Genomic DNA, 27607 nt, shown 5'->3' with positions numbered 1-27607 from the left:
ATGTATTTATCGAAGGGTGGTAGGGTCACTCTTATCAAGAGTACCCTGGCTAATTTGCCCACCTATTATTTGTCTCTCTTTCATATCCCAGTGAGTGTTGCTAAGCGCATCGAGAAGCTTCAACGCCAATTTTTATGGGGTGGTATAGGCGAAGAGTTCAAGTTTTACTTGGTAAATTGGGCGAAGGTTTGCACTCCAATCAAGGAGGGAGGGTTGGGTATCAGAAATTTGATGGTGTTCAACCATGCACTTTTAGGGAAATGGTTGTGGCGTTATGGGCTTCAGAGAGATGCTTGGTGGAGAGTGACAGTAGATTCGAAGTATGGTAGCTTTTCAGGCGGGTGGTGCTCTCTTGAGCCTGGAGGAGCTCAAGGGGTGGGATTGTGGAAGAATATCAAGAGAGGGTGGGGAACCTTTAAAGGCTGTAGTAGATATGTGGTGGGGGATGGAACGATGATTAGATTTTGGCATGACTTGTGGTGTGGAGATTTAGTTCTCAAGGTAGCCTTTCCAGTTTTATATGAAATTGCTCGTGAGAAGAATGCTTCAGTTGCGGCTAATATGGAGATGTTGGGAGGTTCAAATCAGTGGAATGTGAGTTTCACCAAAGAGGCTCATGATTGGGAGTTGGAAGTCTTTGCGTCCTTTCTACAGGTGTTGCATTCAGTCAGAGTAAGACAAGGGTGTAAAGATAGATTGTGGTAGACTTCTTCCAAAAGAGGTCTTTTCAAGGTTAAGGCCCTCTTTCTTGCTTTGGCTGGCAATGAGGGTAGAAGTTTCCCTTGGAAGAGTGTGTGGCGGACGCATGCTCCTCCGAGAGCGGCTTTTTTTGTTTGGTCAGCAGCTCTAGGCAAAATTCTGATTTTGGATAATCTCAAGAAGCGTCACGTCATTGTGATAAACAGGTGTTGCATGTGCAAGAGGAGTGAGGAGACGGTGGATCATCTTCTTCTTCATTGTGAGGTTGCTTCTGCTTTGTGGTACGCCATCTTTAATCGCTTTGAGATGGCCTCGGTGATGCCTAGACAGGTTTTTGATCTTTTAGCCTATTGGTGGTCTTTTGGGACGCGAAGGAGTGCTGTGATGTGGAAGATGGTGCCTACATGTCTGTTTTGGTGTTTATGGCAGGAAAGAAACAATAGGTGCTTTGAGGACTTGGAGAGGTCTTTGGATGACATTTTATCCTATTGGTTTCACACTTTGTATCATTGGACTGTGGCACATCTGTATCCGTTGTCGATTAGTTATGATGATTTCCTTTTTTTTTTTTTTTTGATAAGTGATTAGTTATGATGATTTCCTTACTCGCTTTTCTTTCTCTAGTTAGGTGATCCTTTGTATACTCCCTGTGTACCTATGGGCGCCTTACACTTTTAATAAGACTGGTTATTATTTATCAAAAAAAAAAAAAAGATTCAAAGAACTCCAGGTTTTGAGATATGTGAGTAACCTATATAAGTGAATTAGTATTGGTGCTAAGCAAAAAGAGCATATTATATGATAATAATAACTAAGAAATAACCTCAGTTTTGTGAGCATTGGGTGTTTAGGAAGCAGCATAGAGTTAAGTTTAGTACTGCTATTCACAAGACTAAGAAAACCTTCTCATGTTCCCTCCCTCTAAGGGTAGTTGCAAGTTCTATTGATGATTTTCTAAGGAGGTTTGGGCCTAATACTTTTACCACCTTTAAACAGCTGGACCATAAATGGAATGGTGAGAATCCTATTTACATTTATGCTAACTTTTCTTTTTCTGTTTGGGCTAATAACCTTGGAGAGAATCTACCTGGTATACCAGATTTATTCCGACAGTCTTCTGCTGGTTTTGGGTGGATATCAGGAGCAACCAAATTTCAGGCCATCTTTAGGTACCCAGTAAAACACAAGGAACGAAAAAGATAGTGTAATGCGTAACCATTTTGCTGTCAATGATCCAACTGATTAGCAAAAACACTTCATAAATGTAAAATGTTTAATGTGCCTTGAAGAGATGAGGGATCTCAACTTGAAAAGGAAGACCCTAGAAGGATAAATTATGTCCGAACGCATGTACATAGAATGATAGAATTGATACCATTGGAAAGCTTCCAAAAATATCATCAGTGTCCCACTGTTGCAAAGCTCCTCAATGCCCTGTGCAAACAAGTAAGTTTACATGTTACAATGTGTTTTCCACCTCAATCTCACAGTGCGTATAATATTTGCAGTTTTTGTACTTCAAAGGACCATAAATAACATGAATGAGAATATACAAGGGTTGTAACCCAAATAAATTACCAATCAAGCTATCACTTGTGTAATTAACTCATTCTTTCAGAAAAATCATTCTTCATGAATAGTGCAAATACCAAAGAAACTTGGAATAAGGAATATATGTACCATTTCCAAACCCTGTTCGTCCATTTACTCTGGGGAATGCTGCAGTTGGGTTACTAGAAATTTTTCATACAGAAACATATCTCGTTATTTCACAAGTTCACAACAATTAAATCAAGTGAACAAGATTTTACAGTTGATCCAATGGAACTCAGTATACTTAATACAATATGGGAGGTATTGAGGCCAGATATTGCATCAAACCTCTCAAACAGCCAATATCATCCGCAACATATTTGTGTGTACATAGAACAAACATGTTGTATATCTGTGACTTCACATACAAGAAGATCATTTTGGTATATCTGTGACACACATAAATCAAATAAAAGCAAATTACCAACTACATGCAAGCATATATTACAAACATCAAGAATGCCCAGTTGATAATAAATTAAGAGAAAAAGGCAAAGCTCTCAAACACGAAAAATATACAAGAGAGAACCACCATAAAGGCGTCTGAAATTTAAGAGTTAACAAAATCAATAATATTTGAAGAGGACAAATCAGGAACATAGACTACAGCCCAGTCTAAGAGAGATCTCAAAAATTGGATTTTACTTGTAGCACATTGGACTCGCGGTCCTCAAAGAGGTGCTGATTTCTCTCTCTAAATCCTCCACATTAAAGGCAACTGAAGATATAGTTTAAGTTTCTTTTCTGTTTGCCAAGAGGGCCATAACGACAAAACCAATATAAGTGAGGGTGTCTTAGAAATAGATTCAGAACATAACATAGCAACCAAGTAGTTCAAAAATAAAATAAAAAAATAAAAAAATAAAAAATAAATTAAAAAGAGATGGTAACAAAAAGCATTGTGCAGGGGAAATGCTAAAGGAGGAACAACACCTACCAGCAAAGGAAAAAAGTATTAACATTCCAACACAAGAATTCTTTTCAATACAAGTAATCGAAATATTATTTAAGGCGTAAAAACGCACCCAAGTACACATAAAGCATACAATAGAAAATACCTAACTAGTTAGGAAAATAGAAAAAGAACAAAACGATCATAATAACTAAGCACTAAAGGATAAACAAAAGTAGTTGTGCTAAGATAAAGAGTACAGAAGAAAAATTAGTCTAGCTCCTGCACCGTTTTGTTGTGGTCCACAAAACTTCTGTCATTTATTTCTCTCAAATGACACCAAAAGAGGCAATAAGGTATAATCTTCCATACATCGACACTCCTAATGTCACTAGAAGTCCATCGACAAGCGAACAAGTCATCTCCACCGTTAGGCATAACCCAAAACAGCTCAAAGCGAATGAAAAGATATTTCATAAGGCACAAACAACCTCACAATGGAGAAGGAGATGATCCATAGACTTTCCATTCTTTTTATACATACATCAGCTACCAATCACATTGACATACTGCTTCGAAAGATTATTTTTTTTTTTTGATAAGTAATAATGCATTCAGAGCGCAGAGGGGCGCAACCCTAGTACACAGGAAGTATACAAGAGAGCGACTAAGTAGGGGAGAAAGAAGAAGAGAACATAAAGAGAAAATCAGAAAAATCAATCACTAAAGGAGCAAGCCATCCTGCTGTCCATGTGAATAAAGTGTACAAAAAGAAGTGAATAAGATCCTCTAGGTTCCTCGACAAATCCTCGAAACATCTCGCATTCCTTTCCTTCCAAAGACACCATAGGAGACACAAGGGAGCCATCTTCCAAACCACAGCACTACTAGTTCTACCTCCCGCCCACCAACTGGCAAACATCTCCATGACGCTTCTAGGCATAACCCAACTCAAGTTAAAGCGAGAGAAGATGACCTCCCACAACTTGCGCGCGACCCCACAATGAAGGAAGAGATGATCCACAGACTCCCCATCCGCCTCACACATACAGCAACGATTAATCACAACAATACCTCTCTTTCGAACATTATCCAGTGTGAGAGATTTCCCAAGAGCGGCCAACCAAGCAAAAAACGCCACTCGCAAAGGAGCCTTAGTACGCCAAATCCTTCTCCATGGGAACTGGTTAGGCTCCTTAAGGGCAAGCCTCCTGTAGAAAGTACAGACCTCGAACTTCCCTTTACTTGAAGGAATCCACCACATTCGGTCAACCCCTTCCCCCCGGATCGAAGACAAATACAAGAGCGAGAAGAAAGAGGCTAAGGCCATCTCCTCCCAATCATGGATACTACGGGTAAAAGTAACGTTCCAGTGCACCATCCCATTTACACACTCCCGGATATCCGCAATGGAGGCATCCTTGTTGCGGGCTATATTAAAAAGGCCCGGAAAAACATCTTTGAGAGGCGCCTCGCCGCACCAACAATCCTCCCAAAATTTGACCTTCCCCCCCAAACCGGGAACTAATCTGAAGTGGCACCGAAACGACCTCCAAACCCCACAAATGTGTTTCCATAACCCCACCCCATGCGTTCCACAAGGAACATTTGAACGCCAACCACCCCATACTTAGCCACCAAGATACTTCTCCACCAAGCTTCTTCTTCATTTGCAAATCTCCATAACCATTTCCCCAAGAGGGCTTGGTTGAAAAGGCGCAAGCTCCGAATCCCTAGACCTCCCTCAACAATCGGAGAACAAACCTCGTGCCAACTGACCAAATGGAATTTGGGCTCATCCTTGAAACCTCCCCATAAAAAATCCCGTTGAATCTTCTCAATGCGATTCGCCACGGAGATAGGGATGGGAAACAGGGACAGAAGATAGGTGGGAAGGTTGGATAAGGTGCTCTTGATGAGAGTGAGCCTCGCCCCCTTGGACAAATAAGAACGCTTCCAAGAGGCCAACCTTCTAGCAATTTTCTCCACCATATCATCCCAAACAGCCAACTGCTTGAAGGAAGCCCCTAGCGGAAGACCCAAATACTTCAAGGGAAGCGAGCTAGTGCCACAACCCAAGACGCCGGCCAACTCATCCGTCTCAACTGAATCTCCGACTGGGACCAAAACAGACTTGGCCCGATTAATCTTTAGCCCGGAAACCGCCTCGAAGCCTATACTGAGGGCTTTAATAAATCTAACATGTTCCGGTTCTGCCCCACAAAACACCAAAGTATCATCAGCAAAAAAAAGATGGGAGATCGAAACCCGCTCATGCTCCCTGGCACCCACATAGAACCCATTGATGAAGCCCCTACTGATGGAGGCATTGATCATCCTACTAAAAGCCTCCATGACCAAAATGAACAAAAAAGGCAATAGAGGGTCACCTTGTCTAACCCCACGCAAGCTCACAAAGAAACCGGAGGGCGAACCATTGATCAACACCGAGAACCGCACGGACGAGATACAATGCTCAATCCAAGAGCACCATTTGTCGCCGAATCCACACCTTCTTAATAAATAAAGTAGAAACTTCCAGTTCATGTGATCGTAAGCCTTCTCCATATCCAACTTACACAAGAGGCCGGGGTCCCCGGATCTGAGACGGCTGTCCAAGCATTCATTGGCAATAAGCACTGAATCCAAAATATGTCTACCTTTGACAAAAGCATTTTGCGGATTGGATATGACCCGGTTCATGACTCCCCTCATTCTGTTGGCTAAGACCTTCGCAATGATCTTATAAATCCCTCCCACAAGACTAATAGGACGGAAGTCCTTCAGATCGGAAGCCCCATGCGACTTCGGACTGAGAGCAATGAATGTAGCATTGAGACTTTTTTCGAATTTACCTCGATCATAGAACTCCCCAAAAACAGCCATGACATCCTTTTTGATCACCTCCCAACAATCCTGAAAGAAAGCCATAGAAAAACCATCCGGGCCTGGAGCCTTGTCCCTATCCATTTTTTTGACCACCTCCCACACCTCCCTTTCCTCAAAAGAAACTTCTAGGCTAGAAGACTCTTCCTCCTCCAACATATCGAATTGAAGATTGTCCAACCTCGGTCTCCAACTAAGGGTCTCTGTGAATAGAGACTCATAAAAGCGAGTAATATGATTACTAATAACCTCTTGATTAGAGGTAGTAGTTCCATGAATGTTCAAAGACTCAATATAGTTCTGTCTACGGTTGGCATTAGCGATCCGATGGAAGAATTTAGTACACTTGTCACCCTCTTTCAACCAACGGATTCTTGATTTTTGCCTCCAACTAATTTCTTCTTGAAGGAGAGAGATTTCTAACTCCCTAGCGAGCACCCTTTTCTTCTCGATCTCTTCCGCGGATAACCCTCTTTCTTCCTCCACCCTATCCAGAGCTTTGAGATCTTCCATACGATCCTTAATCCGAACTCCCACATTGCCAAAATCTTGAGCATTCCATCTCCTTAAATCCCACTTTAGAGCTTGCAACTTCTTGGAAAGGATGAAACTCGGAGTACCCTGAAAATGATACGAGTCCCACCAGCTGCGCACTTTGTCCACAAAACCCTCCACTTTAAGCCACATATTCTCAAACTTGAAAGGCCTTTTACCTCCCACATGAGAGCTACAGTCCAAAATAATAGGAGCATGATCGGAACAAACCCGAAGCAACCTCTTTTGGCGCAAGTCCGGGTGGCGGACTTCCCAATCCGGGGTAACAAGAAACCGATCAAGCCTAGACCAAGAGTTATTGTTTGACCAAGTAGAAATTCCCCCCACTAAGGGAAGGTCCATGAGGCCCTGATCCGAAATGAACTCACCAAAATTCCTCATTGCCGACAGAGAATGAGCTCCCCTTGACCTTTCACTAGAATAAAGAGTGACATTGAAGTCCCCACCAATACACCACAGGACGTCCCAGCAACTCATGATCCCTGCCAATTCCTCCCAAAGTAAACGCCTAGCAATAGCTCTGTTAGGACCATATACCCCCGCAAACGCCCACTCGAAACCATCCTCAATATTCTTGAAAGAGCAAGCCGCCACATAACTTCCCAACGCTATATCCACCTTCACCACAGCTCTCTTGTCCCACATGAGCAATATACCCCCCGAAGCCCCAATGGAAGGAACAAAACACCACTCCACATACGGGCATCCCCATAAGCTCCTCACTAAATTATACGAAATGAAATCCATCTTAGTCTCTTGGAAACAAACAACATCAGCCTTCCAACTTCTAAGCAAATTTCTAACCCTCAACCTTTTATCCCTCTCATTCAAACCTCTCACATTCCATGAAAGAATTTTCAGCTTCATGATTTAACTCAACTGACCCTCCCCTTATTTCTTTCCCTTGATGAAAGCTCCAGAAAATTAACAGAGGACTGCAAATTAATAAGCTCCCTCTTACCTTTTTTGACAATAGGAGTGCACACTGCCCTCTCCACTTCTTTGCCTCTGTTGTCGGCCATAAGCCCCCCAATGGTCTCCTCAAGCTTACCTTCCTCACCATCACAAGTTAGGCCAACTTCCTTACAAGCCTGAATGATAAAATTTCTCTCCTGCACCTCCAATTGTGTCTCCTGAACAGAATCTGGGACAAAAGAATCCTGATAGCTAGAACCCACCACTTCTGTAGAAGCTCCATACAGGTTATCAGCCTGTGATATGCCACGCCCCGTCTCCTTACCCAGAAAACCCTTCACAGAATCACCCTGACAACCTCCCATCCTGACCTCCTCACCGACACTGGTAGCAGGCCCAGAGAGTTCTGGAGACACCCCACTGCTAGGCTGCTTACCCAGAATCCCAGAAACAGAGACCCCCTTGAAATCACCTTGGTCGACCAGCCCCTTCACCAGACTGGGTAGAGGCCCCTGCGTCTTCATCGGGGAACCCATCGTCTCTGTAACCTCAACCAAGGAGTCCGCCGTCGATATATCTCCCAAAGTGTCAACCCTTGTCGGACTCGCCGCCCCCTCACTGAACACGTCTTCCTTAGTCGGCACCTCTGACAGAGAAGTGGTTGCTAACTCCAGGGCTGAAACGACCTCCCTGTCGCAGGACAACAACCTCTCCTCGGAATTGGCATAGATACCGGCGACACCCACCAGAGACTTTGGGCCTCCCTTCAAGCAGTCCAGCTCACCGACCGGAGGAGCCGATGCTTGATCACTTAAATTCGCCACCACCGTAGCCTTGAAACTAGGACCCACCGTCGGAACATCTCCCGGACCACCCTCACTTGCCGAATTATTTCTCTCCGCCCCCTCACTGGACTGGACGACCTCTATGGGCACCTCTGCCGGAGACGAAGGGACAGACCCGGCATGGAACACCCTGTCGCAAGACATCGGCCTAACCTCGGGACTACCGGCGAGGCCCACTGGAGCGACAAGGCCTCCCAACGAGCTCTCCGGCACATCCACCAGCTTCGAACCTCCATTCGATGCCTCCCCTTTCTCCACGGGCCGAACTGCTTCGAAAGATTATTCACAGTAAGGATCCTTCCTAGGGCCACCATCCAGAGAAAAAGAAAGTCGCTCTCAAAGGGACTTTAGTTTGCCAAATACTCTTTTAAGAGAAGAGATGGCCATCATTACAAGCTAGGACACTGTAGAAGGAACTAACATTGAAAAACCCTTTTTTGGAAGGGACCCACCAAAACTCGTCTTCACCTTCTCATCTCCCTCTAACTTAATACAACAAGCTAAAGAACCCAGCAAAAACATCCACCTAGCAATTATGAACCGCTCTAGCAAAGCTTAAAGTCCACTGATTAGAGCCACTAGAAAGCTCTAAATGAGCTGCTACATAAGCATCTTTCGTGCAAGCAAAACCATATAAATCGGAAAAGGCTTCTTTTAGGGTCTTGTTCCCACACCACAAATCATGCCAAAATTCCCCCACTTCAAATTTGGTATGACTTGAAAACTTCCCCCCAACCCTTCCTAATATTTTTCCATAACCCCACCTCATACGCCCTAATAAGCTCATTAGAACACCACCAACCTCACAAATTTCCAAATTTTGAGTCCAACACAACTTTTCCCCAAGCCTCTCTTTCATGTGCATAGCGTCATACTATTTTCCTAAGAGAACAGAATTGAACATCATTAAATTCCGAACCCCCAACCCTCCCTCAGAGAATGGAGAGAAAACCTTGGTCCAACTTAATACGTGAAATTTGAACTCTTCACGGTAAGAAATCTCGTCGAAGCTTCTCAATACAGTTTGCAACACCCACAAGGCTATAAGGAGAGAAAAAAGGGACATGAAATACATAAGCAAATTGGAAAGGGTGATCTTGATAAGAGTAATCTTGCCACCCTTAGACAAGTACATCATTTTCCAGCTAGCTAGCAATCGCTCTATCTTCTCAACAACACCATCCCAAATAGACTTTGCTTTTATAAGAGGCTTCCAACGGAAGACCGGTACTACAAAGGCAAAAGAGAAACCTTGCGGCCTAGGATGCCAACGAACCCATCCACATTAATGACATTACTCACAAGAACCAATTTTGACTTGGCTAGATTAATCTTCAAACCTGAAACAACTTCCAAACATAAAAATAAGGTGCACAGATAGCATAGGTGGTCAAGATTAGCCCCATAAACTATAAGTGCAAACTATAGGTGCAATTTGTTAACGACGCTAGAGTGCCTAGACCCCACAGAGAATCCTGAGAGAAAACTTCCATTAACAGTTGTAGTAATCATTTTACTAAGAGGCTCATTAACGATAACAAACAACAAAGGTGACAATGGATCTCCCTGTCTCAACCCACATGAGCTACTGAACTAGCCAAACGGACTGCCATTCACCATAACGAAAAAGCGCACCGAAGAAACACAATGTCCTATCCAAGAGCACTATTTCTCCCCGAAACCACATATCCTAAAATGATAAAGTAAAAACTCTCATTTGACATGATCACAGGCCTTCTTAACATTCAATTTATAAAGCACCCTTGGCTCACCAATTCTAATCCTCCTACCCAGACATTTATTAGCAATGAGCACAAAACCAAGGATTTGCCTACCTTTAACAAAAGCGTTATGGGGCTGCAAAATAATCTTCTCCACAACCCTTCTCATTAGCAAGGACTTTGGCAATAATCTTGCGAACTCCACTCACAAGACTAACGTGACAAAAGTTCTTAAGATCAATAGCCCCAAATTTCCTCAAAATGAGAATAATTAAAGTGGCATTCAAACTTTTTCAAATTTACTACAAGTATGAAAATCATGGAACACCCCTATAATATCCAGCTTGATCACCTCCCAAAAATCTGGAAAGAATGCCATAGAAAAGCCATCAGGACCTAACGCCTTCTCTCCATTCACACCTTTTACCACCTCAAGGACCTCACTCTTTTAAACAAACTCTCTAACCAAGAGGCCTCCTCCATGTCAATGACGTCAAAAGCAAGGCCATCCAGCTTAGGCCGCCAACTGAAATTGTTCTTAAAACTGTCCATAATAGAATTCCACAATGTGATCCCTGATAGCATGTAAGTTAGAAGAAACCGAGTTGTTTACAGCCAGCGTCTCAATGTAGTTGTGTCTCCTATTGAAGTTGGCCACCCAATGAAAAAACTTCATGCATTAATCGCCCTCTTTTAGCCAAAGAGCCTTAGACTTTTGCCTCCAACCAATCTCCTCCCATAAGGTAGCTTTTTCCAGCTCACTGATAACCATGATTTTACTCAAGTTTTCTTCAACAACTAGTGCTCACTCTGTTTTCTTCAACAACTAGCGCTCTCTCTTCCTCCAACCCATCAAGAACATGCAACTCATCCAAAAGAGCTTTTTTATGAGCCTCCACATTACCAAATATCTGCTCATTCCAGCCAAGATGGAGCTAGGAGAACCTTGAAAGCAATAAGAAAACCACCACAACCTCAACCTATCCACAAAACATTCAACCTTAAGCCACATACTTTCAAACTTGAAAGATCTTTTGCCCCCATGAATACCACCACCATTCAAGGAGAATGGAGAAATGATCTTAGCACAATATATGCATCTTTTTCTGAAATAAATCACGAAACTTAGCTTACCAATCCAGGAAAACAATAAACCTATCAAGCCTTGACCAAGCAAGTAAATCTCGAATGTTAGACCACGTAAAAGTCCCACTATGAGGGGGAGATCCATAAGACCTTGCGCCGAAATGAAATCAGAAAACTCCAACATAGCGGGACAAAAAGAACATTACTTGATCTTTCACTCAGAAAAAGGGACAACGTTGAAGTCGCCCTCAATGCATCACAGCAAATTCCACCAACTAATCAAGCCAACAAAATCCTCCCACAAATACCTTCTATCTCAATTGGAATTTCGCCCATAAACCCCCGCCAAGGCAAAAGGAAAACCATTTTCGACATTACAATAGAAGCAGGCAACCGTAAACTCCCTTAAACACTCTTTGACCTTCTCCACAACCCTCCTATCCCACATAAGCAGACTTCTACCGGAGGCCACTCTAGAAGCTGAGTAGCACCAATCCAAATGTTGACACCACCCCAAACTATGCATTACACCGTTTGAGATGAGCTCCAATTTAAACTCCTGCAAACAAATAATACCACCTTCCACTGTCAAAGTAAATTTCTGACTCTTTGGCGCTTATCCCCATCATTCAACCCTCTCACATTCTACGATATCAAGTAGGGCTTTAGAAAATAATCACATACAGCCCTCCCTTTGACTCTATCGCGACTAGCATTGTCGCTGTTCGCATCATAATTAATCAAACAAGATAACTTTCTTACTTCTCTATAACCTTTCTTACCCAAATTCGTGTAAGAGACTAACCCCAGAACAGAGTGACTCGCTTCGATGGCCGTAAACAAGGCCAAAAGCTCCTATTCAAAACCCTCACACGAAAGCCCCTTAGAATGAAAGATTTCTTTCACTATCTGCAACACCCAATTTGAAGGAATTGTCCCTACTTTGTTCTATTTAGCCATTGCCTAAAAGGAATCTCAACAATGGGCACCTCCAAAGATAACCATATCCAGAGAAGGTCGGTTTACCAAAGCATCATTCCTACCCACAACCCCCACACAACACCCAATCAACACAGCAGATACAGAGCCTTCTACCATCTCTTTACTATCAGTAGCCCCTGCAATACCACTAAGGGAGAATTTGAATTGGAGAGAAGAAGGTCCAGCAATGAACCCACTTACCCCACTTAGCAACAAAAGCCCACTCCCCAAAAGAACTATCCTGCCAGAATGGACAAGGCAAACCTCTTGACGGACCAGTTTTACCAACAATGTTGTCATTGTTCAACAAAGATAGTCCAGGAGGTAAAGAACCCAACTTAGCCATCACATTGGCAAATTCTGACGAGGGGGGTTAGAACCAAAAGCTACAAACAAATTTGTCAAGGGCTCCGCCATGGAAGGCAAAGCGTATGCAACCTGCAGTTCACATGCCACTATCGGCTCTGTCTTCTCTCCGACAAAGGCTAAGGCAAGAAAAATAGGAAAGGCCTTTGAAAAAGTTTCCCGAGGAACACTTGGGCCAGATACACCCAAAATAGAGCACCATGACAAGGCTGAGCACCACTGGCATATTCTAAAGCCCAAGTTACCTGAGACACACTGGCGAGATTCCCCTCTAAGCCAATAGCCCTGAAGACAAAGCATCCGGACAAGGCTAAGTCACCACTGGCAGAGCCATAAGCCCTCACCATGCTCCCCTCCACACCCGGTGTGGGAAGATGAACACCATCAGAGACATTTGCGTTGCTCAAAGTGGAAGAACCTTTGTGTTGAGCATCATGAGCCACTAGGCCCTTCACCTAGACCGAGCTCGGAGCAAAATGCCTAAGACCCGTATTCCTTTTTCACTTGGATATAAGCTTATCTTTGGGCTTGAAAGCAATTTTGGCCCAAACACCAATAAAGCCCGTCAGGGCCTTGCCTTTGCCAACTGAAAGAGAATAGGTTGCAAGGAGAGCCATGGAGATGGGGTACCGATAGTGCCATCAGTAAAGAGCTTGGGATTGACAATATTATTTTGGGAGTTGATGCGCATAGCATGAGGACTGTAGGAGGAAAAGTAATAGGCATATCATTTTAAGAGGATGTAGACAATGGATTTGACTCCATCATAGGTCCAGTAGGATGCACTTGTTGCCATCATCCCTATTCGTACTGGATAGTTCATCGCTATTAGACAACCAAATGCATATCGTCCAAGAAAGTCATTTGCATACTTTAGAATCTTGACCACATTTTCCATTAAAACAAACTTCGACTTCAAATGTAGTACTAAATTTATATAAACCTCAAGTTTATTTTTCTCATCATCCAACGGATTATCTTTATTTCTAAAGCGATTAAACCCATTTTTCCTTGAATAAGGGAGTGTATCTTAGTCTGTATGAGAGGTACACTCAATGGAATAATCAAACTTAAAATTTATAACAATAGTTTTCCTCTTGTGTGGTGAGACTCCACTCATTCTCTTCTCTTTTGGGCTATGTGACGCAAACCCGTTCTTCCTTTCCCTCTCTCTCTCTCTTTCTTTCTTTCTTTCTTTTGTTCTTTCTTCTTTAATCTTTTCACTAAGTTATGTTTGTTGCTTCTTTATCGATGGGTTGTGAATTTCAAATACCTTTAGCACCTTTTCAAGGAAAAGTGGGTTTAATTGCTTTAGAAATAAAGATAATCCGTTGGATGATGACAAAACTTGAGATTTATATGAATTTAGCACAACATCTGAAGCCAAAGTTTGTTTTAATGGAAAATGTGGTCAACATTGTAAAGTATGCAAATGGCTTTCTTGGACGCATTGGGTTTTCTGATAGTGATGAACTATCAAGTACGAATGGTGATGATGGTAGCAGGTGCGTTCTATTGGACCTATGATGGAGTCAAGTCCACTGTCTACATCCACTGAAGCTGATAGGCCTATTACTTTTCCTCCTACAGTCCTCATGCTATTGGCACCAGCTCCCAAAATAATATTGCCAATCCCAAGCTCTTTACCAATGGCACTATCGGTACCCCATCTCCATGGCTCTCATTGCTACCATTGTCTCACCTTACTTGAACCAACCTCTTTCACAACTGCTTCTCGACATCTAGATTGGTGCAAGGTAATAAATATGAGTTTGATGCTTTGCTTTACAATGGGACTTTATACTAAAATCAAGGAAGGTCTGGCAAATGCGCTTACCCTTCTCAGTAACAAAAGCCCACTCCCCAAAATAACTATCCTATCAAAATGGATAAGGCAGACCTCCTGACGGACTAGTTCTACCAACAATTTTGTCATGGTTCAACAAAGATAGTCTAAGAGGTAAAGAACCCAACTTAGCGATCACATCAGCAAATTCCGACTATGGGAGAGGACCAAAAGTTGAAAACAATAGCCAGAGGCTCCACCATAGAGGGAAAGACGTCTGCAACCTGCACCTAATGAGGCTAAGTCACCATCGACATAGTCTGAAGCACAAGTTAGTTTAGACACACTCATGAGGTGCCCTTCTGAGCCAACAGCCCCAAAAACAGGGCACCCAGACGAGGCTAAGTTAGTAACACCCCCTTCCCGAAGGAAAGCGATAGTACGCATTTCTCTTGATGTCCTAAGAATTCTAGAGACTAAGAATTTAGTAATACTAAAATCTCATAATAATTTAAACTTAAAACCGTCATATACAGTTAATACAGCTCATCTCATATAACTTAAAACTTTAAACCTTTAGTCTAATCAAATAAAGTATGTTGGAGCAACATCAACGTGCTAGGTGCACGTATTCAACTTCTCAACGGAGACTTCTAGTTTCCCTAGCATGTAGAACCATCCATAACTTCATCTGGTTGTTTTAAAATCATCAAAAATATATAAAAGGGCGATTTGAATACTCAGTAAGTACATACATCATACAATATATAAAATTGACAACATCTTTAAGCTCCAAAACATCATTAATTTTGTTTATAAACAGAACTTGAGAAAATTTCTTCTTAGAACAATAAAACATCATCCTTTAAAAAAATGATATCACACATCATAAAAATCATTTTTCTTTCGTTTTTTCTCTTGGTGGCCAACACACATTTACGCCTTGTGTGTAAGGGTTGGCGATCACAAGGATCCCAGTTCCAATTCAGTGACCCTAGGTGGAACCGCATCAAGGATATAAACATTACCTGATAAACTATGGTGCACTCAAGTTAGCCTTTCCCAGCGGACCATACAAGATGGCTGGCCCCGCCCCTTTTTAGTACCATTAGTCATACGGTCATTTAAATATTTTAAAATATTTCATGCATTCAAACAATCATTTACTTTTCTTTCATTTATTTCTTTCTTTCCTTTTTTTCTTTCCTTTCCATTCCTTTCTCTCTCTTTTTTTTAATTTCTTTCTTTCATTTACTTTCCTTTGTTTCATTCACTTTCATCAAATAGCATAACATACTTAGAATATGTTCATAACGTAGCGGAAACATTTTCATAAAAATCATTTACATTTATGATCATATCCCCTTACCTCACTCCTTAGCTTCCATAGTTCAATACTCTTCACTTAGCAACCTAAGAAAACATTAATAATAATTACTCTTGTTAACAATCTCGTAAATCTGGACTGTAGCATATGTTTTTGAGGACACTTTAGCCTATTGTTACCATACTCTCTATCTCTGGACTGTAGCATATGTTTTTCCGGTTTCGATTAGCTATGATGATTTCCTTGTACGCTTTTCCCCTTCTAGTTAGGTGTTCCTAGTTGTATACTTCCAGTGTACTTTGGGGCACCTCACGCTTTTAATAATATCAGTTACTTACCTATCAAAAAAAAAACAATCTCGTAAATCATCCATCCTTTTCCATTGTTTTATCCTCCTAAACATTGCTTTCCACACTAAAGGCAGATCTGATTTCTCCTCTTTAAGGCACTTATTACATATTTTAAGTTCAATTATTTCCTTTGAATGATCATGCTATGTATATATGCTCAATTACTACATATGGATCATGCCAAGTGAATCTATTTTCGTGCTCTCTAAAGTGTAGATGTTAATGCTACATATTACTAATCTTAATGGGATCCTTAGGTCACCATAAGGTTCCCTAGACAGATCTGGACTTCGGGTAAGAATAGAGGTTTTTAAGACCTCATGATTCAACTAGTGTGTTTTTGTGTGTGCTGTAATTCCAGCAACATGTTAGCGAAGATTACTTCGCTGTAAATCCTACAAGTGTCCAATAATCACATGGTTTGAACTATTAGGAAGATAAATCAAACAAAGTTCTATTCTAAGGTCCAACTATTGCAAAGTACCTTTCCAAAAAGAACAAAACAAATCATCTTTCTTGGTGACTACAATGCTGTAGAAAATTTTGAAGCGACCTAATCTAAGTGTTTGGTCCTTATAATGCGATGCAACATACTCCATAACTCATGCACATGTTATGCTAAAGTCACATATTTAAGAAAATCCTGAAAACAACTTTACAAACCATATTCATGTCTTTCAAGAGAAGAAATCAGAACTAACATACTTCCTTTAGCGTTGACAGCAGGTATAGGAAGATCAAACATCAACTTTAGTACACTTATCAATGTATTTCTAGATTTTCGTCGTGCTATACACAAAACTAATACTATACATCAATTATAGGGATTATTAGAACCCATACCTAACCAACATCCAGCTGTCTTAGGAGAAAAGATGAAGAGATAGGTTCTGTTTTCTTGGACAGCAAACTGTTTGATGCAGGAAATCAGTTTCTTGCATTGATTTGGGAATATTTAAGACATAGGGAAGTTAATAAAACATAAAGAAGACATAGGAGGTTAATAAAACATGGAGGAATTCTTTTCTAAGATTGGGTAAGAAAATCAAATTGAAGAATACTTTGAAGATACTTGCATAGGATCTGGACAGAAACTGCAGCTTCTAGTACAGCAGGGATATCAATGATTTTGGCTTGTAGACTTTTAGGTTTTAGCTTGGAGGAATAAGGAATAGAGAGAGAGAAAAAGAGAGGAAGAGAGAACTGAATTTTGAGGACAATCATAGAGTGTATGGCATGTAGGGTGTGGTATACATGCTGGCAGCCTGGATATGCACTTGACAGCTGAAATTATTAGGGAGTAGGCTTCCACCATAGTGACCTTAGTGCTCTAGGTAAGGCTGACCAGACTTTGTTACGTAGAAGACTTCCACTACATTGACCTTAATGTGTTCTAGGTAAGGTTGGCCAGACTTTGTTAGGTAGAAGACTTCCACTATAGTGACTTTCTTGCTCTTTTTAAGTCTTTTTCATTCCTCCAATATACCTCTCAATTAAACCCACGTAAATTAGAGATAATTAAAGTAATAGCAACCAAACAATCAATAAAATATAAAACAGCAAGCAATCCTTATAAAAATTACCCTAGGAGGCCTAGGGTATTACAATCTCCCCTCCTTATAAAAATCTCGTCCTCGAGATTTGATCATCGCTCATACTTGCACATCTAATCTTTACCACTTACAAATACTCTTAAGGAAGAAAATGGTGTAAAAATATAATGCTTTTCAATCTCATCTTTCTATTCTTTTATAGCTCCAACTTATCGTCCTCCAAACCTCAATCTGGATATCTGATCATTTATACAATACCATGATCATTTACCAACTTGAACCATTGATAGGGCTCCAAATAATATTTATGGAATCTTTAAACTTTTCCCATAAAATTTATCCTTTAAGCAACCTCAATTGCATACGATTGAAATCTTCATCCTACTATGAAAGACGACTTACTGTCAAATCCTAACATTATCTATTAAAACAATTATATGATCACTAATTAATACCTCAAAACTCCTCTTTATGAGCTCACCTGTTTCTTCAATCTCGTTTAAGCATAGACATATAATTTATCCAATTTGTGGTCTTTTGAGCACCGAAACTCGGTGTCATTATTGACAAATCCAAGAATCCAAGAAAAAACTTAACGAAGATAGTCTACCACCAAATTAAGGTGATAGATGGACTTTTCAGGACACTCTCATTCATGTCATCATGTTTCAAATCTTTGGTTCGTTCCACCCAATCATTGCACAAGTTTTGTTTTTGACTTCCTTTTGAGTAAGAAGAGAACCAATGTCACTTGATTAGCGATTCCAATAGAATTAAAGACAAGTTCTAGATTGTCCAAGCTCATTTATGGAGCAGTTGTAGAAGTCAGACTTAAGTTCAAGAAGGAAGAAGATATCAAATAAAGTGTCATTAACAAAGGATGGAGAATTACTTTTTTTTTTTATAAGTAATAATGCATTAAGAGCGCAGAGGGGCGCAACCCAAGTACACAGGAAGTATACAAGAGAGCGACTAAGTAAGAGAGAAAGAAGAAGAGAACATAAAGAGAAAATCAGAAAAATTGATCACTAAAGGAGCAAGCTAGCTGGCTGTCCATGTGAATAAGGTGTACAAAAAGAAGTGAATAAGATCCTCGAGGTTCCTCGACAAATCCTCGAAGCATCTCGCATTCCTTTCCTTCCAAAGACACCATAGGAGACAAAGGGGAGCCATCTTCCAAACCACAGCACTACTAGTACTACCTCCCGCCCACTAACTGGCAAACATCTCCATGACGAGGCATAACCCAACTCAAGTTAAAGCGAGAGAAGATGACCTCCCACAACTTGCGCGCGACCCCACAAATGAAGGAAGAGATGATCCACGGACTCCCCATCCGCCTCACACATACAATAACGATTAATCACAACAATACCTCTCTTCCGAACATTATCCAGCGTGAGAGATTTCCCAAGTGCGGCCGACCATGCAAAAAACGCCACTCGCAAAGGAGCCTTAGTACGCCAAATCCTTCTCCACGGGAAATGGTTAGGCTCCTTAAAGGCAAGCCTCCTGTAGAAGGTACGGACCTCGAACTTCCCTTTACTTGAAGGAATCCACCACATTCGGTCCTCCCCTTCCCCTCGGATCAAAGACGAATACAAGAGCGAGAAGAAAGAGGCTAAGGCCATCTCCTCCCAATCATGGATACTACGGGTAAAAGTAACATTCCAGTGCACCATCCCATTTACACACTCCCGGATATATGCAATAGAAGCATCCTTGTTGCGGGCTATATTAAAAAGACCCGGAAAAACATCTTTGAGAGGCGTCTCGCCGCACCAACAATCCTCCCAAAATTTGACCTTCCTCCCCAAACCAGGAACTAATCTGAAGTGACACCGAAACGACCTCCAAACCCCACAAATGTGTTTCCATAACCCCACCCCATGCGTTCCACGAGGAACATTTGAACGCCAACCACCCCAAACCACCCCATACTTAGCCACCAAGATACTTCTCCACCAAGCTTCTTCCTCATTTGCAGATCTCCATAACCATTTCCCCTAGAGGGCTTGATTGAAAAGGCGCAAGCTCCGAATCCCTAGACCTCCCTTAGCAATCGGAGAACAAACCTCGTGCCAACTGACCAAATGGAACTTAGGCTCATCCTTGAAACCTCCCCATAAAAAATCCCGTTGAATCTTCTCAATACAATTCGCCACGGAGATAGGGATGGGAAACAGAGACAGAAGATAGGTGGGAAGATTGGATAAGATGCTCTTGATGAGGGTGAGCCTCGCCCCCTTGGACAAATAAGAACGCTTCCAAGAGGCCAACCTTCTAGCAATTTTCTCCACCATTTTCTCCACAAAGGATGGAGAATTACTTCAAGGACTTGATACTAAGTCCCATAAAGAAACATCACCAAAAGATTTTGGACCAAAGATCATCAAAACTCACAAAAGCAATTCATCCAAAATGAATCAAATTACTCAACCCCATACCAGCCAGAAAGGAAACTAGTAAATTTGGGAAACAGTAAGAAACAAGCCTCAATGCCTCTTATAAGTACTGTAGCACCTTAAGACACTGCTCTTGAGTGTTCTATACATCCAAAATTCATATATTTTTTCCTCCTTTCTTGCTGTGCTTACTACTTCTATGGATGTTCTCTTTCACTACACGTCTTACAATAGAAACACGGTTGCCAGATTTTGGATGTCCACAATTCATGGAGCTGATCAATTCAAATAACTGTCTAAGAGTACATAACTCTTCAGTCCATGGTTTGCTAACCACTTGTTTTCCTTGTCCAAACTCTTTGTCCTTTATTAACCATTTGTTCAGCAATTGAAGGTCTTCACATCTTAGGGTCCAGGTAAAAAGTCTTTTAACATGTGGTGTTTCTATTTTCTCCAATGTCAAGTCCATTGCATGAAGAACATCAGTCTGGTGGGTGAGAACGCTGCCCAGAAAAACAGGAGCCAAAATCCCATTGTTTTGGAAACAGCATTATATTATAGAAGAGGGTTGCATACACATGTTAAAAAAATGTAACTTTGTTGGGATGGTCACGTATTAAAAGTGATTGTGGGCAGCAGATGGTGAAACAAGGGAGAAAATCAAGAAAGAAGGCTGCAAATGCAATGCCAACTTGGAAAGAGTATTAACCGGAAGACTCATTACAAAACCAAACTATCACAAATTAAAATATAAAAGTATGCATGAAATAATAACTGAAACTCATTCATTCAGAAGTCATCACACGGAATGCCCAAATTTGATCACATCCATGATTACTGCAAAAACTAAGAGATGAATACGATAGAAAAGAGGCAGACTTAAAAAGCATGACATAATAGTAACTCCATTTATCACAAAGCAAATGCACAGTTTATTTGATATAAAATGAACCTCACATTCAGGGATTCTTTTTCTTTCGCTTCATGTTACTCTGATTGTCCCCCCCACTGAAGCCCGCATAATCTCCTCGTAAAGGGTGATAGTTGAGCGATAGCAGCTGTTGCTTTGCCGTGTCGAGCCTTGGTTTCTCATCTTTCTGCGCCCAAACAACATCACATACACAGATACACCCAAGTCCAACCAAACAAAAAATAAGTGAAAGATGACCAAAACTTACAAGGCCTCTCCGAAACCCCGAAATCCGGTGCTTGCAAAGCCTAAGTTCCATCTCCAGAGCATGCATCCGATATTCAACAGGCACTGCGCATTGCTCAACTATTTGTTTATGCCTACCTCTGACAACCTCCGGCTGCCACGCGTTCAAAGCTACTGAAGCTTCCCTGCAACCCACAAGACAAATCGAATGGTACAAACCAGTAAAAAGTCTTCTGTTACAACGATTGATTGAATACGCAATTACCTGACCTTTCCTAGATTTGACAATTCTGCGAGAATTGCCCTCATATTCTCGCCCTCCTCGGCCAACCCAGTCTCCATCCCTCGAAGCTTTCTAGAATGTTCTGCAATTTCACTCTCCTTTCTAAGCACTGCCCTTCTGTGCGCCGCCATCTTCCTCTCTCGCTCCCTCTCATACCTAAAAACCAAACAATTAAAACCTAATACTCCTATCCAATTCATCAATACTTGCAAGAAGGATCCACCTGTTTCTGTATAGGGATTTAGGCTTGACCGGTGAAGAAGAAGAAGAAGAAGAAGAAGAAGAAGAAGAGGCGGAGGGGAAATCGGAGAGGAGTAGGCGGGACCAGAGCGCTTCTTCGCCGGAGAGTCTGTGGAGGAGTCGGCAGGAGATGGAGATGCAGCAGAGGTCCTTGTAGGTAAAACCGCCGCTTTGGATACCGAGTTCAAGGATTCGCCTCCACAGCTCGTCCGGTAGAATTGACATTTTACTCTTCCAACTTCCAAGGAACGAAATAAGTCCTTATGCCACTTTGGCTTCATCTAACCATTTTCCACCACCAACACAACTAGCGCCGGCCGCAAAAGAGAATTCCTGGCGGCCTCAAAAAAAAATTTATTTTTTTAGTTTTTTTTTTTTTTTTTTAGACAATTTAATAAATTTCAGCCTCACTATTTTAACCCAAAATAAAAAGTGAGTAAAAAGTACTCACTATTCACTTACCAAATGAATAAAAAATAATATAACTTTGGAATAACTTCACTTTAGGCCTTTGAATTATCGTGCGATTTGACAAGTTCCCAAACTTCAAAACTTCTCAAAGGGGAAAGTGTGGAGGTTATCGTGCAACATCAAGCTTTTGAAGAGGTGGTGTCGAGAGGAAATTCGTGTTTAGTCGGAAAACTAATTGCTAATAGGATAATTGGGAAGGATACTCTCAGGACTACTATGGTGAGATTATGGAAGCCAATGGGGTCAACATGTTTTAAGGTGTTGGGGGAGAATTTGTTTTTGGTTGATTTTGAGCATTCATGGGATAAGTCTAGGGTGCTGGAGGATAGACCTTGGGTGTTTGAAGGAAGTTTGTTCGCATTGGAAGAGTTCGACGGTTTAACGCCTCCTTCAAAGATACCTTTCAAACAGGCAATGTTTTGGGTGCATATGTTCAACCTCCCATTAGCATGTATGGGTTCTACCGTTGGTTACCAAGTTGGTTCCACAATAGGAATGGTTGAATATTAAGTGCCAAAATATTCATATTTTAATCCCTTAAACTTATATGTGTTAATTCCTTAGTGTTATTAGTTTATGCCATTTTATTCATTTTTTGTATTTTCTGTGTCTTCGTAGGCCTTTGGAAGAAAATGAAGAAAATCTTGAAGTATTAAGCTTAAAGAGCAAATTTGAGAAAAGCTGGGGGCTCTGGTAGTGCGATCGATCACAGGGGACTTGCAAACGAGCGCACTACAAGTGGAATGACCAGACAAGCGCAAGGCGTGCGCTCGTGCACACACAAGGAGACTCGATCGCAGACATGCGATCGAGCGCACACGGGCTGCAATCGATCACACCCATGCGCTGGAGAACAGTGAGTTGAGGCCAGAATGCCCTTTCCTTCCATATTAGGGTATTCCAAGTCCCACTTGTAATAGGACTAAACCCTATGAATTTTCTAGGTTTACTAGTGTTTCTAGAATTTCTTTAGGCCTAGAAATAGACTTCTTAGCTTCTATGAAAAGGGTGTGGAGAAAGAGGCACAAGCTCTGGAAAGGAACTGAAGGCTAGATTAAGAGGAGTTTGGGTTTTTCTTCTTTTACACCTTTTATTTTTGTTATGTAGTTTATATTTTAATTAGGGCTAGATTGAAGCCCTAGTCATGACTATTTATGATTTCAATTTTGGTGTCTTTGCTACAATTATATTTTGGTGTATTTAACTTGATTAATTCCTGTTATCTTGAATTTCTCATATGTATTTGCCTAATCAACATATGCATGTAGTATGGATTAGTTAATTAAATCAGTTTAGATGATCGAGCCCTGGTTTTAATAAAAGTAACTAAAGAAATCCGCACCGGGTTCTTGGGTTAATCAACATGAGGAACCAAGAATAGACACCCATGCCCTAGGCGTCATGTGTTTGTCAATTTGTACAGATTTATGCTTCTTTAAAGAAGAACTTAGTAGACACCCATGCTAAATCCTTTAAGAAAGAACAGAATTAGAGTAAACACTCATGCCTAATTCGTTGCTTAGGGATATCAATAGCTTAAGGAGTAGACACCCATACCCTTAGGTTGGCAAACATTAAATATACCAATATGATTGGCGCATTGGCATATTGTTATCTTAATTATTCTGATTAGTGGTGGATATCAAAACCTTAATCCTTTTTAGTTTTAATTTATCTTTTAGTTTTTTTTCTTTATATTAAATTCAATCATGACAATGAAATTCTATCTTTTAATTAAATAGGAAATTACTTCTAAACATAATTTAGCAATCCTCGTGGGAATGATCTCGTATTTGCCTGCTATACTATCATTTGATCTTGTGTACTTGCGAATAAAACGTACTCAATATTATGTATTAATTTAGGTAGTATTTGGCACAACATTGAAGAGGTTGAAACAGATGAAGAAGGCCTTGGCTGGGGAAAGTATTTGCAAGTGAGGGTGAAGTTAGACCTCACCAAGCCTATTCCTCGAGGTCGGCATATTAAGTTATTGGGAAACTCGGTGTGGATGCCTTTTCAATATGAAAGGCGGGCCCCATTTCTGTTTTTTGTGTGGAACGATCCGTCATGGAGCTATAGGGTGTTGTGGGATAAAGGAGGTGAAGCCACAATTTGGTCTTTGACTGAGAGTCACGCCATTTGATTGGAGGAAGGAGCAAGACCCTGGGATAATAGGTCTTCACCGACTTCAACAGAGGAAACCAACAGTCTACATCAATCGGATTGTTAGAGGCATGGGATGTCGTCTCCGGCAATGGCCGACGACGGAGGGGGAAGTGAAGCAGTTGGGGAGAGATCAGGCGAGAGGAGTTTTGTCAAATATCTCCAACACTTCATAATGGGCCGACTAATGAGGACATGAATACGAAGGTTACAAAACTACAGGGGAGTTCTAATTTCATAACTGCTACCAACAGTTTTGGTGTCAAAAACTGTATGGCACGACATGCAGGCGAGGTGGCTTTATGCTCAAAGGATAATTTGCATGGTGAGGAAAGTGCATGTAATCCTATTGGTTTAGCGCCTTCAGGCATGGAGGAGATTTAAGATGTTTCATCTAGGCCCATTTCGTTCTCAACTCAAGTGGAGGGGCCTACACATGTGCAGGGTACAAGAATTGGTCCCTTGGCCACCTAGGACATGTCTACAGGTTCAAGTGAGGACTCTGGTTCACTAGTCCATCAAGTCAATAATCAACCACAATGCGCGGGGAAGGAAACAGTGAACTGGAAACGACACACGCAGGATGGTCAGACAACCCTTTCAACCGTAAAGCAGAATGATCCCAATGGGAAGAGGAAATAAGGTGTATTTTTGGAAGGTAATTCGCATATTGATCAAAATACAGTTGTTGACCGAATGGGGAAACATCTGAAAAAAGAAACACCTGGTTCAGGGGTGGCGGTGGCTATTCTTCAGCCCTGCTAACCTCTATGAATCTACTAAGTTGGAACTGTAGGGGGCTTGGGAACCCCCAAACAGTCTGTGACCTTCGCCGGTTGGTGAAAACTAAGAAACCCAGTTTGGTTTTTCTCATAGAGACCAAGCTTCACATGAAAAGAATGGAGGTGGTTCGGATTAAAACCGGATTCAAAAACTTGTTTGTGGTGGAGAGTTTGGGAAGGAGTAAAGGTCTAGCTCTTCTCTGGAGTGATGAAGTCAATGTTGAAATTCAGAATTATAGAAGACATCATATAAATGCTACGGTTAAGTCTGGATCTTCAAATAACCCGTCGAAATTTATGGGTTTTTATGGCCACCCTAAATCTCACAAAAGAAAGGAGGCTTGGAGTTTACTGAATTTTCGGAGAACATTTGAACCTCTTCCATGGGTATGTGCAGGGGATTTTAATGAGATCTTAAATAATTATGAGAAATATGGCAGGAGAGGACGTGCTCGGGGTCTGATGGAGGATTTTCAAAATACATTGGAGACTTGTGCTTTGTATGACATTGGATTCAGGGGTCCCAAATATACTTGGACTAATGGAAGGGAGGGCAGGGATTTCACACAAGAGAGGTTGGACAGAGTTCTTGCAAATCGGGAATGGTGTGAATTTTTCCCTAAGGCTGAAGTTACAGTTGAAGCAACCCTTAATTTTGATCATCACCCACTTATTCTAAGGTTGCAGAAATGTGTTGCACGAAGGGGTGAAGGGTGTGGGTTCCACTACAAAGCCTACTGGGGTATGGAGCCATAATGTAAAAAAATTGTTCAACAAGGCTAGAAGGTGAAAGAGAGAAGGGTGAACACTTGGCTAGGAATTTGTGAAAAGCTCAAAGAAAGTAAGGATGGTTTGGTGGGTTGGCAGAAGGTAAATGGCAATCAGGTGGGTTCCTTAACTAAGCAAAAAGAAATATTGTTGGGTGAACTTCAAGCTCAAGAAGGCCTTTCTGATTCACACAGAATCCAAACTCTAAAGGTAGAACTTAATTCCTTACTAGAGCAAGAGGATTTAAGGTGGCGGCAAAGAGCCAATGAGCATTGGCTGCAAGGAGGGGATCAGAATACAAAGTTTCTTCATGAGTGTGCAAACCAGAAGCGTAAATCCAGCTATATTTACAAGATTCTAGATGATGAGGGAAGGGTATGTGAGGAGCAGGATGCCATTGGCTAGGCTTTTACTCGGTACTATTGTAATTTGTTTTCTACTCAAACAATGTCAGACACGAATTCTTGCCTAAGGAGCTTGCAGATTTGTATCACTCCATAGATGAATGCCTCTCTTGTGTAGCCTTATACAGTTGAAGAGGTCCCAATAGCACTTAATCAAATGTCCCCACTCAAAACTCCAGGACCAGATGGGTTCTTTATATGTTTTTTCCAAAAACACTGGGGTGTTGTGGGTCCAGAGGTTAGTAGAGTTGTGATTGAATCTCTTAATACTGGTCAATTGTTTAGAGATATTAACTCCACCTACATTGCTCTCATTCCTAAAGTTAAAAGCCCTATTTGAGTAACTGACTACCGCCCAATTAGTTTGTGTAATGTACTTTACAAATTATTGTCTAAGGTTTTGGCTAATAGGCTAAAGGTAATTTTGCCACATATTATCTCAAAGAATCAGAGTGCTTTTATTGAAGGCCGATTGATTTCAAATAATATCCTGGCAGCCTATGAGACATTACACACTATGCAGGCACATATGTGGGGTAAAGATGGGTATATGACGGTTAAGCTAGATATGAGCAAGGCATATGACCGGTCGGATGGGGTTTTCTGGAAGCAGTAATGCATAGGATGGGTTTTGATTGTAGATGGATTCGACTCATTTTGATGTGTGTTAGCTCAGCCACCTATTCAGTTATTGTGAATGGCATTCCCACGGGGAGAATTATTCCAAACAGAGGAATTCGTCAAGGGAGTCCTATATCGCCATATTTATTTCTTTTATGTGCGGAAGCTTTAAGCTCCATGTTGACAAGGGCGGAGTCTCAGGGTACATTCACTGGCGTTCCTACCTCAAAGAAAGGCCCTTGCATAAGTCACCTATTTTTTTGCAGATGACAACCTTTTGTTTTGTAAGGCCAATCCTCACCATTGGGGGAAGATGTCGGAGTTGTTACAGATATATGAGAATGCCGAGGGGCAGAGACTGAATAAGGAGAAAACTTCAATCTTCTTCAATCGAAATACTTTGCCGGATGTTAAACAAACTATGTTGGCCTTGATGGGGATCCTGGAAACGCAGAGATATGATAAGTACCTTGGCTTACCAGCTTTGGTGGGCAAATCACGATCTCAAGCTTTCAAGAGTATAAAAGATAGGGTGTGGAAGAGAATGCAAGATTGAAAGTTGAACTTTCTTTCACAAGCTGGGAAAGAGGTATTATTGAAGTCAGTTATTCAAGCTATACCAACCTATAGCATGAGCATTTTCATGCTTCCCAAAGGATTGACTTCCGACATTAATATCTTGATGCAGAAATTTTGGTGGGGTCACCAAAAAAATGAGTCTAAAATTCATTGGATGAGTTGGAGCAAACTGGGAGT

General features: G+C 41.4%; 2 protein-coding genes across 2 annotated transcripts; one reads left to right on the top strand and one right to left on the bottom strand.

The window, feature by feature from the left end:
* Positions 1-1878: 1878 nt before the first annotated feature.
* LOC132162643 (F-box family protein) lies at positions 1879-21939 on the bottom strand. The gene is made up of 5 exons (XM_059572924.2): positions 21623-21939; positions 21382-21555; positions 21139-21301; positions 20918-21057; positions 1879-2133 (listed from the first exon to the last, which is right to left on the bottom strand). The coding sequence occupies exons 1-4, from the start codon at positions 21862-21864 to the stop codon at positions 20920-20922; spliced, it is 717 nt and encodes a 238-aa protein (XP_059428907.2). The 5' UTR covers positions 21865-21939; the 3' UTR covers positions 1879-2133; positions 20918-20919.
* Positions 21940-25175: 3236 nt separating this feature from the next.
* LOC148583359 (uncharacterized) lies at positions 25176-26846 on the top strand. The gene is made up of 5 exons (XM_088511378.1): positions 25176-25800; positions 25897-26201; positions 26349-26468; positions 26628-26648; positions 26754-26846. The coding sequence occupies exons 1-5, from the start codon at positions 25176-25178 to the stop codon at positions 26844-26846; spliced, it is 1164 nt and encodes a 387-aa protein (XP_088367504.1).
* Positions 26847-27607: the final 761 nt, after the last annotated feature.

The sequence above is a fragment of the Corylus avellana genome, chromosome 10 (genome assembly GCF_965113065.1).
Source record: "Corylus avellana chromosome 10, dhCorAvel1.hap1.2, whole genome shotgun sequence".
NCBI classification, from domain to species: domain Eukaryota; kingdom Viridiplantae; phylum Streptophyta; class Magnoliopsida; order Fagales; family Betulaceae; genus Corylus; species Corylus avellana.
This window is presented reverse-complemented; position numbering and strand designations above follow the sequence as displayed.

Excerpts from the sequence above, each read along its gene's own strand:
- LOC132162643 (XM_059572924.2), bottom strand. The coding sequence starts at position 21,864 with ATGTCAATTCTACCGGACGAGCTGTGGAGGCGAATCCTTGAACTCGGT. Across the intron at positions 21,556-21,622 it reads AAATCCCTATACAGAAACAG|GTATGAGAGGGAGCGAGAGA; the intron begins GTGGATCCTTCT and ends TTTGGTTTTTAG. Across the intron at positions 21,058-21,138 it reads CGGGGTTTCGGAGAGGCCTT|AAAGATGAGAAACCAAGGCT; the intron begins GTAAGTTTTGGT and ends GTTTGGGCGCAG.
- LOC148583359 (XM_088511378.1), top strand. The coding sequence starts at position 25,176 with ATGGAGGTGGTTCGGATTAAAACCGGATTCAAAAACTTGTTTGTGGTG. Across the intron at positions 26,469-26,627 it reads GGGGTGTTGTGGGTCCAGAG|GTTTTGGCTAATAGGCTAAA; the intron begins GTTAGTAGAGTT and ends TTATTGTCTAAG. Across the intron at positions 26,649-26,753 it reads TTTTGGCTAATAGGCTAAAG|GCACATATGTGGGGTAAAGA; the intron begins GTAATTTTGCCA and ends CACACTATGCAG.